The 16,423-nt window shown below is 44.9% G+C and overlaps 3 protein-coding genes across 3 annotated transcripts; all 3 read left to right on the forward strand.

Annotated features, from left to right (window-relative positions):
- The first annotated feature begins 613 nt into the window (after positions 1–613).
- Positions 614–9,201, forward strand: notum1a (notum, palmitoleoyl-protein carboxylesterase a). The gene is made up of 11 exons (XM_062447787.1): positions 614–1,297; positions 4,335–4,387; positions 4,516–4,611; positions 5,041–5,101; positions 5,233–5,291; positions 5,378–5,480; positions 5,586–5,771; positions 6,118–6,215; positions 6,533–6,680; positions 7,027–7,074; positions 7,238–9,201. The coding sequence occupies exons 1-11, from the start codon at positions 972–974 to the stop codon at positions 7,542–7,544; spliced, it is 1,485 nt and encodes a 494-aa protein (XP_062303771.1). The 5' UTR covers positions 614–971; the 3' UTR covers positions 7,545–9,201.
- A 660-nt stretch (positions 9,202–9,861) lies between these two features.
- LOC134008322 (myeloid-associated differentiation marker-like protein 2) lies at positions 9,862–12,751 on the forward strand. The gene has a single exon (XM_062447789.1). The coding sequence runs from the start codon at positions 10,782–10,784 to the stop codon at positions 11,691–11,693; it is 912 nt and encodes a 303-aa protein (XP_062303773.1). The 5' UTR covers positions 9,862–10,781; the 3' UTR covers positions 11,694–12,751.
- Positions 12,752–13,004: 253 nt separating this feature from the next.
- Positions 13,005–16,410, forward strand: pycr1a (pyrroline-5-carboxylate reductase 1a). Its single transcript, XM_062447790.1, has 8 exons — positions 13,005–13,159; positions 13,569–13,645; positions 13,801–13,871; positions 14,002–14,181; positions 14,589–14,810; positions 15,001–15,093; positions 15,247–15,410; positions 15,787–16,410. Exons 2-8 carry the CDS (start codon positions 13,579–13,581, stop codon positions 15,947–15,949), a joined length of 960 nt encoding a protein of 319 aa, XP_062303774.1. The 5' UTR covers positions 13,005–13,159; positions 13,569–13,578; the 3' UTR covers positions 15,950–16,410.
- The last annotated feature ends 13 nt before the right edge of the window (positions 16,411–16,423 follow it).

Consider the following 16,423-nt stretch of genomic DNA (forward strand, 5'->3'; position numbering starts at 1 on the left):
CTAGGTGTCCTCTGTGTCTAGGTGTCTTCTGGGACACCTGTGTTTTCCTGTTAAGGCCAACACATTATAACTACAGCATAGCTTAAGCGTATGGTTGCAAAGCCTATATGAATAACATCCGTTATTTATAATTAATTTGTTGTAAATTAAAGAGCGTCAGATAAACAAGACCAGGGCACAGAAGTGGGCGAGAAATTGAAACTATAGTCTGCAACTATAAAACTTTAACTCAGAGTGAGCTACTGTGTTGTTCATATTCAGATTCGCATGAGTTATGCGATGAGATCCTGTGTTTTGTATTTTTCCCCAATTGATTCTGAGACGAGGGTGTAACAAGAGGCTTATTCTCACTCTATAAATTTGCATGCAATGGGAAATAGGCATTTCAATGCCAGTAAAAACCACCACATCAAATGCAACATCGCGGATCAAAAGAGCCAAAGCATGGGCATTTTTCCCTCAATAAATTAAAAGGGGGGAAGTCTGCCACGCTTGATCATGCCCGGAGTCCTGCCCACTTCCATGATTGGCTAAAGAAAGACAGAAGGGGGGAAAGTTTAAATAAAATTCCAGAGCATGGCATGAGAATTGTCATTAACTCGAAGCGTACGCTTGCTTCAGTAGCAGTGACAGTGGTAGTTTGGAGAACATGAAACTTAGAATCCAGTGAACCATACGAAGGAAGGTGCTGCTTTCAGGACACGCGGAGAGGACACTTCAAATAAAAAAATACCATAATAGAAAATCACTGATCTGTAAATAATTTTAATCTAAAATAAACCCTGTTTAGAAGAGGCAACTGCACTTTTGAGGTAAAGGCAGAATAGACTCTTGGCGTCTCCAAACTCGTGCGTAATTGTTTGCCTTTTTCTCGTTTCATTCTCCAAACAGCGAGATCTTCCAGTGGAGAAACAAACTCGGGAGAAAATCCATCAAAGTAAGCGCTAAACTGCAGGTTGCACGCGGAAAAGATGACGGCTATGAGATTAGTTTCCTCGATTCTGCTGATAGTACTTTTGCAGTCTGGAGTTCTTGGCGCGAGAAGATTCCGAGGTGGTCGTAACCCGCAACCACGGCGGGCACCGCCTTCTCCCACATACCGGGACCGGGGTGACACCACGGAGAGCTTCCCTCTGGATTTCACAGCCGTTGAGGAGAACATGGACAATTTTATGACTCAGGTGAAGAACCTTGCGCAGTCCCTTTACCCGTGCTCGGCGCAGAAGCTCGATTATGACATGAAGTTGCACTTTTTGGAGAATACATCAGTCACGTGTAATGACGGGACACCTGCCGGGTATGTATTCGAATACACCTGTATCTTGAGAGGGGGGGGGGGGGTTGCGCGCCTACAGTTGAGATGCCCATAGCTTTGCCACAAAAGGCGTGTTTCAAACCCGATTCCGACATTCCCCCTGCATTATATGTATCAAATCCCTCAGTGTAATTCTTTGACGGCTTAAATTGACTAATTGACTTCAAGGAATAAGGGAATTTAAACAAATGAAACATCTGTAGACGTTAGGTAAGTGATGTGAGATTGACAGCTGCTTTGCGTCACAATAGTAGAGCGTGAAGTATTTGTGGAAAGCCACCGCCACGTGGGTATCCCGCTTCATTTCCTTGGTCAAAGTATTCATAGTATTCGGAATGCAGAATTGCATTCTTGAAAGAACTCCCTCCACAGCGCAAGTCTTTTACGCATTTGCCATAGCTTTGGTCTTAAGTGTTGCTTTCTGACGGATGTCACCAACCAGTACTACTGTGATTATTTATTTTTAGCCAGAAAGAAAGAAAATGTTCTTTGACAAAGTTGATTACCTTGGTGTCCTCCCTGACTTGTTTCACAATTTAACGAGTACCATTGGAAATCCTAACATACAGTATATTGCATATTAGGTACTTTTTTATTCAAGGCAGGTCATTTCAAAAACACTTCATTTAGGTGTCCATTTGTCAATGAGAGACACTGCTCTCTTTAAGCCAAGGACCTCTGCCTCTCATTCATTGTCTGACAAAGACAAACAGATGGATCAGAGTGCAGTCCCATTAGGCCCATATCATTTGAACCTAATATGTTTGACATTCAGTCTATTCCATTCCTATTCGTCAAAAACACTTTAACCAGGTAGTGTAAGCCAGAGGCTAATAATACAATATTAATTTCTAGGGAAAGAGGCCATTTTTATTATTTAGAAATGTAATATGTTCTCAGTTCATTGAGTATGACCATGTTAGCTTCAAGGAATCTTTGTGGTGACAGTTCCACTGGTTTTAGATGTCTCTCATTCATTCCTGAAGGACATTTAGCATTTATGTTAAGGACACATATGGAACATACATTTTACTTGTATTGGCATGTACAAATATGGTTACTAAGTTACCAAGGTTGAAGTACAGTAATATCTGCATCTAATTAATAAATGTTTATCAGTTTAATCCAGTCCATTGAGGAACTATTTAATTGGTGATGTTATTACCCCCTATAACAGGCTGCCCACAAGGCACAGACCATTAAAACCTATTACAAGAGAGGACCATGCAGAGTAGAGGTCTTGATACCAATGTCTCTTCATGGATTTAGTTTTCCGTTTAATTCCGGTGCTAAACCCTTGAAAGTACGCGATAAAGAGCGGTCCCTTTGACCGGTAAAGCTCTTAGCTCTTTAGGAACGCTGTGTGAGGACAGCTTAGGGGAGCCATTCGTTGGCAGATGGCTGTCTCGGCCACCTCAGTGTCTGCTGACAGGACGTTATAATCCCTCCACGGGCCGACTCCAGCTGCAGCTTTATTCAACCTGGAGAGCAGCAGCAAGAGCCTGTTACTGAAACACTGGAGCATGATGTATTAGCTCTCTGGTATCCTTAAAGACCAGGCCTCAAGAGAACACAGACTAGGATGAAACATGATGTGTTCTGGCACCAGAAATGATGTTCTGCCAACGTTCTGCAGTGTAAATCACATAATGTGTAGGGCCATTCCAAATGGATTGGCGTTCTCTACTGCTTTTATGGTTGAATCAGCAGTAGGACACAGACAGCAAGGGAGTGTGTGTGTGAGTGAGTGTTTGAGTGAGTGAGTGAGTGAGTGAGTGAATGAGTATTGTAACAAACCTCCCCCATGCTCCAATCACTCTCCCTTCTTGATGCTGTTACATCTTTGGCAGTAAAGTTGAATCTCAGAGGTGTTTATTGCTGTGCAAAAAAAACAACAACGCCATGTCAGGATCTGTGATATTGTTTTTGAATGTTATATTAACACAGGGAGAATCGTGCCTGCTTGTTGTGCCAGCAGAACCGGTGATGATGGTATGTGGCTATGGTCTCCCTACTTTGGCTATCTCCAAAGTAGGTTCTTTGGATCCTGGTGTGAGTTCTAACCACCACTGAGGGCATGTGATTTGTGAACCCATTGGACACATTGCTGTGTTGATGTCTTTCTACCAAAAGACTGATATTGTCCAGATTAGTAATCATTTTATGCTTCTGAGGCGCACAACTCTTCATGATGGCATTGCCCTCATGTGGGCAGAGGGGGACATATCTAAGATCCTATTCAACTGATATTTTACATGAGAAGCTTTAAGACTTACAGCAGCCAGGATGTATGTGAATTCTCCCCCCTTCTACAGTTTCATCATGGCAGGGAACGTCTGGACTCTGTTTTCATTTCTGCCCAGGCAGGAATGAGGGCAGCCGTGATAAGGTCCTGAGGAAAAAGTGTGTGTGTGAGGCCACTGTGTCTGAGTGGTTAGCTCAGCGTAAACACTGGGACCATGGTTGTCTTCTGCAGTGCCCACGTGCAGGACGCGTGGCTTGGCTAACCCTTAGGGATGGTGTTGTAGGGGTCTGGGGGAGTTCTGATGGATGATTCATCTCCGCATGAGTTTCCTCATAGGACAAGCATTCAAACATAACTTCCTATCTGTTTAGATCAAAGGGACATGTTAAGAGTCATTTCCACCGACACCAATGACTAGAACTACAGTATATATAAATGTGAGACCTGTTCAAACATAACAAAGGGTCGTTGTTTCCAGACCTCACAGTGTCAGTAATCTTCTGAGTGAGAAGTTTGCCCGATCGTCTGCAGTATGTTTACACATGAGGTCACAGCTAGATGGATCATGCTTATAAACAGTGACTTAATGGAGCAGTGATGTCATAATTCTGGGTTTGTATCTCCTAAATGTGTTGCGTACTTGACTTGCTATGTCATAATACATTTTTGTGGTACTGAGTCAACTTTTTGTTTTTACTATGTGCCTTATCTTTTGGTCCAATGTGTTTGGTTTCATTGTCTATTAGATATTGATGTTGTTTCTTTCACTTGAAGGTACTACATGAAGGAGTCCAGGGGAAGCAGGCGATGGTTGATATTCTTAGAGGGTGAGTGTTGTCTAGTCTATTGACTCACCTATCTATTTACTTTACATTTTATTCTATTTAGAGGTCCTTTTCATGACGGAAACAAAGGATTCTGATTGGGTGTCTGTGTCTCTTGCGTGTGTCTCCAGGTGGCTGGTACTGCTTCAACAAAGAGAACTGCGACAGCCGATACGAGACCATGAGGCGCCTGATGAGCTCATCCAAGTGGCCCCAAACCAAAACAGGTCTGACTCGCCTGGAGACAGGCATGCCTAAGTACTGCGGTCCCTCCGCTCGTACGCCCCTCGCATTGCACCTCCGCGCAGCCAGGGCCCCGACTCCATGCAGCCTCGGTGTCTGCGCTGGCTCCACACACCACAATGAACAAAGCAGCCGAGGCACAGCATGGGGCCCGTGTAATGACAAGGACGGGATCCACGTGTTCTAATCTGCAGTGTGATGCAGACCTACACCCAGTGATGAGGCACAGCTCAGGCCTACCTGGCTGGCTGGCGCCCGGCTCCCACGCGAGCCCGGCCGCCCGTGTCTCTCATTGCGGTGTAATAACTGTAATCCACACTGCGATTATGAGGATGATGGGGATATGTTTGGGAGGGGCATGATGGATAATGATACATGTTCTCTTATTGCCTTGTTGCTGTTCATCTCTGCAGGCACCGGGATCTTGTCTCCACTTCCAGAGGAAAACCCTCACTGGTGGAACGCCAACATGGTGTAAGTTCCTGTTTTATGGTGTGTGTGTGTGTGTGTGTAGATGTGTGTGTTTGTAGCTGTGTGTGTGTGTGACTTTAGGGTGTGTTTATGTCGAAGAAGGCTGTTGTTGACTTTGAATGGTTACTTTCCAGGTTAATCCCTTACTGTTCCAGTGACGTGTGGAGTGGTGCTTCTGCCAAGACAGATCAGAGTAAGAGACCACGTATTTCTCCTCGAGTGTGTGTTTATGTGTGTGTGTTGTGTTGGTCACGGTCTCTCTTGTGTTGTTGTGTACAGGTGGCTATGCCTTCATGGGGTCTCTGATAATCCAGGAGGTTGTGAAAGACCTGCTGACCAAGGGCCTCGATAATGCCAAGGTTCTGCTGCTAGCCGGGAGCAGGTGAGTCCACATGATGTCAGTCCGAGTGTGCATTCAAAACAAAATGTGTCTATCTGTGAGAACATTGGTGGGCCCGGGCTCACTTGTGTGTCCTCCTCTCCCTAGCGCGGGTGGGACCGGGGTTCTGCTGAATGTGGACCGGGTGTCTGAGCAGCTGGAGGGATACCCTGGGATCCAGGTCAGGGGCCTGTCTGACTCTGGCTGGTTCCTGGACAACAAGCAGTACCGCTGCACTGACTGTGTGGACACCATCAGCTGTGCCCCCACAGAGGCCATCAAGAGAGGCATCAAGTAAGGCCACATCAGGGCTACAACCAGGGTTGCGAGGGGGGTGGACTACTTTTCAACTTAGATTCAAGGTTGAGGTCGGAATTCCAAAAACCTGATGATTTCACAACACTTTGCATTATTCTTTTACACAGTTTTTGCATTTTAAATGTCAACTCACCTCCTAAATTGTGTAAGGTGATGGAGGGTGGAATTCACCCTGACCTTCGCTGACACTAAACCCCTCCATGTTTCTCCATGAGTTGTCTGTCTTATGAAACTACTGATAGTGAGATCACAGTGGTCAGCCTGAATGTTTTTTATGGCCTTTTTTCACTTCAAAGCCTAACCCTTGACCTTTTCCCATCAGGTACTGGGGCAGTGTGGTGCCAGAGAGGTGCAGGCAGACCCACGAGGGGGAGGAGTGGAACTGTTTCTTCGGCTACAGAGTCTTTCCTTCCATAAAGAGTGAGTGTTGTGAGAGAACATGGGTTCTCATTTCACAATGCCTGTTTTAATGTTATCCCATATTATAACAGTCTAATGCGAATGAGTGAGAATGATTGAATCAGTGTGTGTGTGTGTGTGTGTGTGTGTGCTGGGTGTAGGAAGGGTGTGTGTGTACCGGTATGTGCGTTCGTGTTAGTATTTCTGTTTGTGTGTGTGTCTGCAAACACGTAAACGTGTATGTATATGTAGTACATACTGTAAACCATGGAATATAAACATACCAGTGTGTGTTTTCCTGAAACCACCCTGCTCTGACTGTCTACCCCTGCACCCAGGCCCGGTGTTTGTGGTCCAGTGGCTGTTTGACGAGGCCCAGCTGACCGTGGACAACATCCACCTGACTGGACAGCCTGTTCAGGAGGGACAGTGGCGCTACATCCAGAACCTGGGCATAGAGCTGAGGAACACACTCAAAGACGTCCCGTAAGCTCCAGCTCAGACTTCCCAATACAAACGTACCTTTATATGTTTGTGTGGGACATATTTGTTCATTTAGCTGACACTTTTATCCAAAGCAATGTACAAATAATGTATGCAGTAAGAACAGCAGATAGTCAAGGACTATAGTGGTTTGTGCCAAGGAAGAGTCAACGTCAGATACTATGCATGTAAACCTGTAGTACTCGTATCGCCCATAGGACACAAAAATACAGGATCATAGTTTATGAAAGTTCAGAGAAAGTTATGTCAAAAAATAATATCAATTGTAATGTCAGTGCCCTTTGGATCCTTGTATGACATATTTCTCATGAACTGATGTTATTTGCAGGGCCATGTTTGCTCCAGCCTGTCTCTCCCATGAAGTAATCACAAGGAAGTGAGTATTCTGCCTCAGTGTTTGATTTTGTATGTTTTCCTCAGGCTCTATAGTACCTCAAGCACCTGCTAAATTAGTCCATGTAGCTTTAATCCAGAGTCAGCTGCCTGTGTCATGTAAGGTCTGTAAGCAAGCTGATGGCGCCCTCTTGTGTCTGGTCTAGTTACTGGATCGATATCCAAGTCAAAGGAACCTCTCTTCCCCGGGCACTTCACTGCTGGGACCGCAGTCTCCACGACAACAGCAGGAACAACAAGGCCCCCCCCAAAGGCTGTCCCGTCCATCTGATTGACAGCTGCCCCTGGCCCCACTGCAATCCCACCTGCCCCACCATCCGGGACCAGTTCACTGGCCAGGAGATGAACGTCATCCAGTTCCTCATGCACATGGGATTTGATGTGCAGAAGATGGCCCAGCAGCAGGGCATGGACCCCAGCAAGCTACTGGGCATGCTCAGCAGTGGTAGCTAAACAACCAGGGACACTGCCAGTCTAAGTCCAGGGGGTGACTGGTGTCTGTCCAGACCCCACTTCTTATACCTCCAGCTCAGCCCTGTACCCCCACCAGAGCCCTTTCCTCATCCCCATCCCCTAGCCTATCCCATCCAGACCTGACCTCAGTTAAAACCAAGGGCTACTCTCCGGTGTCCCTTAACCCCAATGACCCCTGACCCTTCACCCAGAAAAGCCTCTCACAACCCAGTACTGTAATGGGTACCAGGGCAACATCCCACCATGACAAGGCACACATCTCTGCTACTCTCATCTTAAATTATCTTTTGGTTGTAAAAGAAAAGAAAAGCACGAATGTAATCCAGTTTTAAGGATGCTCATTGTTTTGTTTTGTTTTTGCTGTTTTTTTACATTCTTTTATCTGTGTTTATAGTTTTCATTTTAGTCATTGTTAAAAAGGCAAACTACAATGACTTAACAGAGTTGTCTTTGTTAAGTAGTCTATAGAGAGTATATAAAGTTAATAATACAAAGTTTAAGTCTGTTTGCTATTGTTGGGCTCTACCCAAACAGTATTTCTTCGTCAAGTCAAGAACAGGCACACATAAATGGTGTGAAAAGCACTGGATTAAGGAAAGGAGACAGCGAGGACTTTACAACAGTAGTTACCTCTGCCTTTATCTAGCACAGTGGAGGATGGAGAAAGAGACACACACAATAGAGGAGAGAGATAACCACCAGGTCTCACTCCCGATCAACTCATGACATTATTGTCACACCAGACTGCTCTACATAAGCTGTTATTTTTACCTGAACAATGTCAAGTACAATGGTTGTCTACTCAGCGCTAACCTCATTCTTTAAACGAACAAAATACCTTTTAACAATGTAACACATTCCAAAAACAATTATTTTGTCATAGGCCTTTTAGACGACATCCTCTCGTCTAATCGTGAGTGTGAGCATCTACCACGACACAGTGTGACATGAGTCAAATCCATGTCCGCAATCGTCATGTTCAGTAGAATTGAAACAAATTCGGATATGTGGTTCTCAAGGTGAGCCTTATGCAATCCTAGGCCTGCCACTAGTTTATCCACACACCACAGTGCCAAGGCATAGTCAGCAACTCACAAACCCCATCAGTAACATCATGACCACTCACACTTAAGATGTGGATGTCACATTCTGCTTGATACTCCTCATCTGCTTTGTAGACCAGTCTTTAGATTCAATGCAATTTACATTCAAAGGGAGATGAATATCATGTATTGGATTATTTTTGAGTATTTGTATAGGTTATATTAAGTGTTCACAATTGTAACTCCCTTCTTGTATTTTTAATAGAAATCACCTTTTAATATAATGACAATGTTTTATGTTAAGGCTTATAAATAATGTTTTAAAGGACCTCTATTTCACAACACACCCGAGAAGAAAGTTATTACTAATTGTAATTTTATTCTGTAACATATTTTTTAATAGACAAAACTCAAGCTACATTGGTAATTTACATATTTATTTTGTTATGTAAATCATATTTATAAGTGCTATTTTCACAGAGAAGTGATTCTTTGTAAATTGTAAATATATTGCAGTTTTTTTCTCTTTGTGTTGATTGCATGTCTTTGTATCAGACTTCAAAGGAAAGACCCATTACAAATATTTCAAACGATACGACTTCATGTTGTCTTGTTTTTCTTCAATCCGCTTTGACACATCCTATCACACAGGATGCAGTAATAACTAGTGCTGGAACTCAGACCACCAGGCTTGCAGCTCAAACATGCCACTCACTCTTTATCACTAGATACTAAAGGTTGACACTTATATTATTAAGCTTCAACCTTTAGTGTCTATGAATTTTACTCTATAATAACATATCCATGGAAACTAAAGTACCTACACAGGATCTCCACCGCAATAACAAAGCATAAATCTGGCAGCCATTTTCCAGGAGCTATTTACATTTCTGTTTCTATCCATCTTGCACAGATATAAAAACTCAAGGCCGCAATGAGTCATGTATAATCATCCCTTAGGACTTGAGAGTAATTTCTGGCTCCAACGGGACTTTAGCGTTCCTCCCCTGTCATTACACAGGGGCTGAGCGCCAGTCTCTCTGGGAGAGGGCTCTGAGTCAGTCCTAGTCGCCCCAGAAACATGACTCCCCACTCTGCTGCCTGCACACTCCACCCATCTGTGGAATAGAGACCCCCTATTTTTAGTCCTGGTGTGGTTCACAACCCTTGGTTCAGCACTGCAGTCATTTGAACAACTTCCCTGGCAAGCAATAGAGCACATACTATCACATAAGAGAGAGAGGGAGTGTGCGCTTGTCTTAATTAAAAGTAGAGAAAGACAGTGGAGAGAGAGAAAGAGGGGAGAAAGGGGCAGATAGAGAGAGAGAAAGAGAGAGATAGAAAGACAGAGTGAGAGTGAGGACACGAGATCACATGAAAGTGAGATCAGAAGGTGGGAGTTTTCCCCCGACAGAGGACGGACTGAGCTGACCAGTATTGGACCTTGACAGAAAGGATTACAACCCATATAACCCCTGTGGGCTATATTGGGTTATTGAACACTGAATGCACTGAACGGCCCAATTGACTGGACTTTATGAGGACATGAAGTGGACTTGCTTTTCCTAAAGTCATCTCTGAGTCTTTGGAAATGTATTGAAGAGGAAGATAAATACTTTTGAGAGAGCGCAGCCATTTGATGCCTCTTCTATTTCAGACACAAGGGTAATGTGCCATTCAACAGGTGCATACACAGTACAGAAAAAGTAGAGAAGACAGTTAGTAACATGCTATGTTGAGAGCACAATACAGCTGACAAAATTAATACCAAACTAACACAGTTCCGATCACACACATTTGGATACCTGTAGGTAAACAAACACATTTGCTTCTTGAATGTGTTCTGGCAAATTTCTCTGCTTTAACTCCTTTTCATTCATGACAGTGTATTGCTATGTAACTGTAAAGAGAAATACACACTAAACGCAGTTAGACTGTAATTTGATCCCTCAACACGCTGCACTAATTACAAGGGGCAGGCAGGAAAACATAGAGAGAGATTTGTAATTAAGTCTTGTCTATAAAAAGGGTGAGGCGAAGAAGGGTGAGGTCTACGTTGCCAGGGGAAAGACACCCAGTGTGAGCAGAGGAGCAGAGACACCCAGCCTGGAGCAGCAGGCCTTGTCGGAAAGAATCTTCCAGAAGCTGTTGGACAGGGGACACGTGGGAGACCATGGACTCTCATGGAGGACACTTCCTCAACAAGGGAGCCGTGCTGTCTTTCCTGGGAGCTGCCCGCATGTGCCAACTGCTGCTCAGCTGCACCATCATGGCCCTGGTGGCCCACGGCGCGGGCTACAGCGCCTCCTACGGGACGTTTTGCATGTTCGTGTGGTGCTTCAGCTTCGCCGTCACCTTGGTGGTGTTCGTCCTGGACGTGACGCGGCTCCACGCTTGCATGCCCATCTCCTGGGACAACTTCACCGTGGCGTTCGCCATGCTGGCCACCCTCATGTACATCACCGCCTCCGTCGTCTACCCCGTCTACTTCCTCCAGACGGAGTGCCCCACCGAGGGCTGCGAGGTGAGGAACTACGGCATCGCCGTCACCGTCTGCTCCAGTGTTTGTAGCTTCGCCTATGCGGCTGAGGTATTCCTGACCCGGGCCAAGCCTGGCCACGTCGTGGGCTATATGGCCACCATGTCGGGCTTACTCAAGGTGGTCCAGGCCTTCGTGGCATGCATCATCTTTGGAGCCCTGGCCAATGACAGCGAATACACCCGCCACATCCCCACCCAGTACTGCGTGGTGGTGTACAGCCTGTGCTTCTCCGTCACCGTGGTGGTGGTTGCCGCGACCGTGTCGGGGAGGACCTCCGCCCTGCGTTTCCCTTTCGACCGCTTTGTGGTGATTTACACCTTCCTGGCCATGCTTCTGTACCTCAGCACTGCCTTGGTGTGGCCCATCTTCAGCTTCGACAAGAAGTACGGCACCACGGCCCGCCCGGAGGACTGCCCCCGGGGGAAGTGTGCCTGGGACAGCAAGCTGGTGGTGGCCGTGTTCACCAACGTCAACCTCATCCTTTACTTCACTGACCTGGTGTACTCCCAGAGGATCCGCTTTGTCTCCCAGTCTGCTGCCTAGCCCGAGGCTCCTCCACTGACCCTGGCCCACTGACACAGACATGCACTGGCAGACAGCTGGGCGGACACCATCCACTAACTCCTAATGAGGATGTAGTAGAAATCATGTATTCTGTGTTATCAGTGGCCGTTTGATCTGTCTTAGTGCAGTGGGTCATTTCCCATCATTGCTCAAGGTTTTCTGAAAGCCTCATCTGTACTACTGTCTTGTAGTGCAGTGCAGTGCCTTTGTACAGTTGCTGTGTTGCACATCTTAATCAGTGTTCTGAGTTTTACATGGCGTCATCATCTCATTTCATCAAAGAGAATATCAGAGTCAAGCTGTTAAAGGTTCACCCAGGACCGATTCCACATGGCCTCCTACTACGCCCCCCACGCCCCCCCACACCCCACCCCCTCCACATCCTTCAATGGCCCCCTGTAGGAGGCAGAAAACCAGGGGGACCAGAAAGGCTTAGCTAAGCATCTTGGGCCATAAGAGGAAACTGGGAGAGATGGCCACCTCAGCACCCAAGTGCATTTTCATCTCCTAGTATCAAGTATGAAATGTTCTGTCTCAGCATGTCTTAGGACAAGCTTGTGTGAGCAGAAACAGGGTTGAATACCTGGGCAGCATAAGCACATGTAAGGATTACCATAATAATGGTCCATATGAAGACTTTGATTTTCCCTGACAGAGTAAAAACATTGCCTTATGAAGGAGCCTTCACTTACTAATTGTAACGGTCATTTCAGAAGTTTGTTTGAATATAGGGCTTTCAACCTAGCCCTAGTATTTACGTAAGAGTACGAGATCATAGATAGTAGATCGTTTTTTCACTATGATGGACATTGTTCATTACATACCTTGATCAAATCTAATGTGCATTCATGAACAATGATGGGATAAATGATGCATTTTGATCAAATATAGGTATGTAGAAGTTAATTATATATGCTACTTGAAAACTGAATGCTGTGTTATATTAGTCTATAATTAAAATAAATGCAATGTATTAATCGTGTTTTCTATTGTGAAAGTGTCTTGAATAAATGTGGAGAGTTTACATAACTCACTCAACCTGATTTTGATTCTTCATTGGTGGAGTTTGTCCTCACAGTTTGACAGTATAATGTTAGGCTATCCTTTTCTATCATCGACCAGTAGGTGGGAGAAGTTAACCTACTTTTTCCTCCCCACGCTTAAACACTTTGCTCAAGAGCCTGATGCAACTGGTTCTTCATCTTACAGAGACTGCCCATAACAAGGAACATGGCAACAGCGATTGGCTAGTCACAGCGCAAAGATCCTATTCCATTGGCTCTGATGCGTGTCACTTTAAATACGTCAGCGTTTTGCCGCATGCATGTTACGTATTGGATAGTTGTTGAGGGCGAAGCCACGTTGACACAGTGTAACTAATTTGCTGTTCTGTCTATCAAGCGTCAACTTAAGTCAACGAAACTATTTATTTACTCGTCACATCTGTAAGTAGCTAAATTATGTAAATGTTTGTATGTGCCATGCTATTTGTTTTCGTTATTAGCGCATTGAAGCATCAACATTACCAGGAAGCGATTACTATCCTGTCAGTTCATTGGAGGTTAGCTTGCTATGGTTCCAGGGAACATGTTGTTTTTCTACTGGAAGAACATTTACCGTCTTTTTACAGTTGCAAGCCTTATTTCTCATGTATCTTATTGAATAGAACTCTGTGTAACTGTACCGTATACCTACATTTACATTTAGTCATTTAGCAGACGCTCTTATCCAGAGCGATTTACAGTAAGTACAGGGACATTCCCCCGAGGCAAGTAGAGTGAAGTGCCTTGCCCAAGGACACAACGTCAGTTGACTCCTTTATACCTATTGGAATTTTCTATTATAATTGTGCAGGTGGACTGGGATGAGTGTGGGTTTCATAGGAGCGGGCCAGTTGGCCCATGCTCTGGTTAGGGGCTTCTCAGCTGCAGGTCAGTCTTCTTGCTAAAACAAACTCACACCACTATATATACTCACACCTCCAAACACTATATACACATGTGAATATATATATATATATATATATGCATGTTCACCTGATTGTTCACCTCAGAGTGGTGATCTCTGCTTCTGTATTTCATGGCAGGTGTGATTGCTGGTAATAGAATCATAGCCAGCTCTCCAGACACAGACCTCCCCACAGTAGCCGGTCTGCGAGTGAGTGGTGATGGCATCCGTTTGTTTGCACTTGGTGCCTTATTCAACCCCCCAGAACAAGTGTACCTTTGGCAAAGCATACACTTGGAAGGATGTGTTCAAGTACCAAATCTTTTGCTTTATCGTGCAGAAATTGGGTGTCAATCTTACAATGAGCAACAAGGAAGTGGTGAACAAGAGTGATGTTCTCTTCCTTGCTGTCAAACCACACATCATTCCATTTGTGTTGGATGAGATTGGACCAGATATAGAAGACCGTCATCTCATTGTCTCCTGTGCAGCGGGTGTCACTATCAGCTCTATTGAGAAGGTACAGTGTTGTTAATATAGAAGTAGGCCCACCGAGTGGTCTTCCATAGGTGCAAACTGTTGGGTGGAATTATGTCTTTGTGAAGTGTAAGAATTATATGATTTAATGGTATGATTTTGGACAAAGTTTTACCCTTCTTCTCCACTGTGCTGTGGTCTCACGGGGACAAGTATCAGGCTGTAACATAAAACACACTGGCTTCTGCCTGAAATTTCTCCGAATTTGCACAGATACTTGGTTAGCAGTCACTTGTTGTGTAAGATCTGAAACGGTCTGGATCTAACAATACAAAATTAGATATGAGCTAATCCTAAGTTAAGTTTGCTTACAATTATTCTTGGAACTTAAATATGACCTATTATTGTTCCCTATTCTTTGCCCCCACCACCACACCCACCCCCCTGCAGAAGCTGTTTCAACACTGCCAATTTCCCAAGGTGATGCGCTGCATGACCAACACGCCCGTGGTGGTGCGCGAGGGCGCTACGGTGTACGCCACAGGCACTCACGCACAGGTGGAGGATGGGAAACTGCTGGAGCAGCTTATGTCCAGCGTGGGCTACTGCACCGAGGTGGAGGAGGACCTGATTGATGCGGTCACTGGGCTGAGTGGCAGTGGCCCTGCCTACGTGAGTGGGCTGGAATGACAACTGTGTGACCTGAGGGCCTGTGTTACATTGTTAAGTATAATCCAATGTGGACAGAACTCTAAACTCCTCGCAGACCTGCTGTTGCTTTTTACCTGTTTTTTTTCCACCGGATATGTTCTGAGGGTTTTACGTTTCTTGGTGTACATGTGTTATGGTTATGCCCCTGTAGGCGTTCACAGCCTTGGATGCTCTTGCGGATGGTGGGGTGAAGATGGGTCTACCTAGGAGACTGGCTGTAAGGCTTGGAGCTCAAGCCCTGCTGGTGAGATTCAAAACCTCCTCTCCTCTTCTTCTATGAAAATCTCAACATTTTCCATATGTTTCAGTTCAGTTGTCATGACCAGAATTCTCCAGGTAAGAGCTACAGTGCACCCTTCTCTGTCTCTCTCCCCCCACCTTTTTCTTTCTCTCCTAGGGAGCAGCCAAGATGCTGTTGGACTCAGAGCAGCACCCAGGCCAGCTGAAGGATGACGTGTGTTCTCCAGGGGGTGCCACCATCCATGCGTTGCATGTCATGGAGAGTGGAGGCTTCAGAAGTCTTCTTATCAATGCTGTGGAGGCCTCCTGTATCAGAACCAGGTAAGCTGCTAGCCCCAAATAAATGTTTTTGGTTGATTTGTGTATTTGTTTGTCTGTGATACTGACTCTCCACTTCCTTTTGTGGCATCAGTATTTCAGGACCATGTTAATGGATTGAGAGCTGTATACGGCAACATTAGTGTACGACAACATATGTCATATCTGCATTTACTAAGGGAATTCAAGTCTCTGTCCCACTGTTTTTGCAGACCTGCTGTTTGGTTATTCAGACACTAGAGGGTGCTATTTGAATACATTTGTTAATTGAAAATGCAGTTCTGTCAAATTACTTCAAGGAAGACCATAGGAAATTCCAAAATGTCAATTCTCCATGGTACAATAGCTGAACAGTGTGTTTTTTCCCCCCTCCTCGTAGGGAGCTTCAATTCTTGGCTGACCAGGAAAACATCTCCCCTGCTGCAATTAAGAAGACAACACTTGACAAGGTGCTGCAGCAGCCAGGGGTGTCCAGAGCAGAAGTGGGCGTCAGGGGTGGCATCAACCTGTTTAACAACAGCAGCCCCAGGAAGAAGTACTGAGCCTTATCCTGGACGAGTGAAAAGAGATTACCAACAGTGGTGAATGATAGATGGGAAGTTACACCATTTAAAATATATACTATAGCTTCTATTGGGGTACAGTGTCACATGACATACTCCAAACATAAGTACAAACCACCTCAAAGTAGTGACCACTTGGAACAGTTGAAGAAATAGACTTTGCAAGACCTGAGCAACAGGCCAGAATTCCATTCACTGCAGGAAAAACAACAAAGATACCCAAAATAGTATGTACCGAGTCTATGGCTCGTAAGAGTGCATTACCTCTGTCTTGCTAATGTTGTGAAAAGAACCGTTTAATTTCATTTTTATACAGTTTTGTGGGGCAAGGGTCTTCACAGGCATCATATCTGCGTTAAGCTAGAGAATCTGTTAACTGCTGTTTTGTAATTATATAAGCATCATATAAATAAATTAATGTTTTATCCAAAAACTTGTATCGAAAAACATTTG

Source organism: Osmerus eperlanus, chromosome 2 (genome assembly GCF_963692335.1).
Source record: "Osmerus eperlanus chromosome 2, fOsmEpe2.1, whole genome shotgun sequence".
NCBI lineage: Eukaryota > Metazoa > Chordata > Actinopteri > Osmeriformes > Osmeridae > Osmerus > Osmerus eperlanus.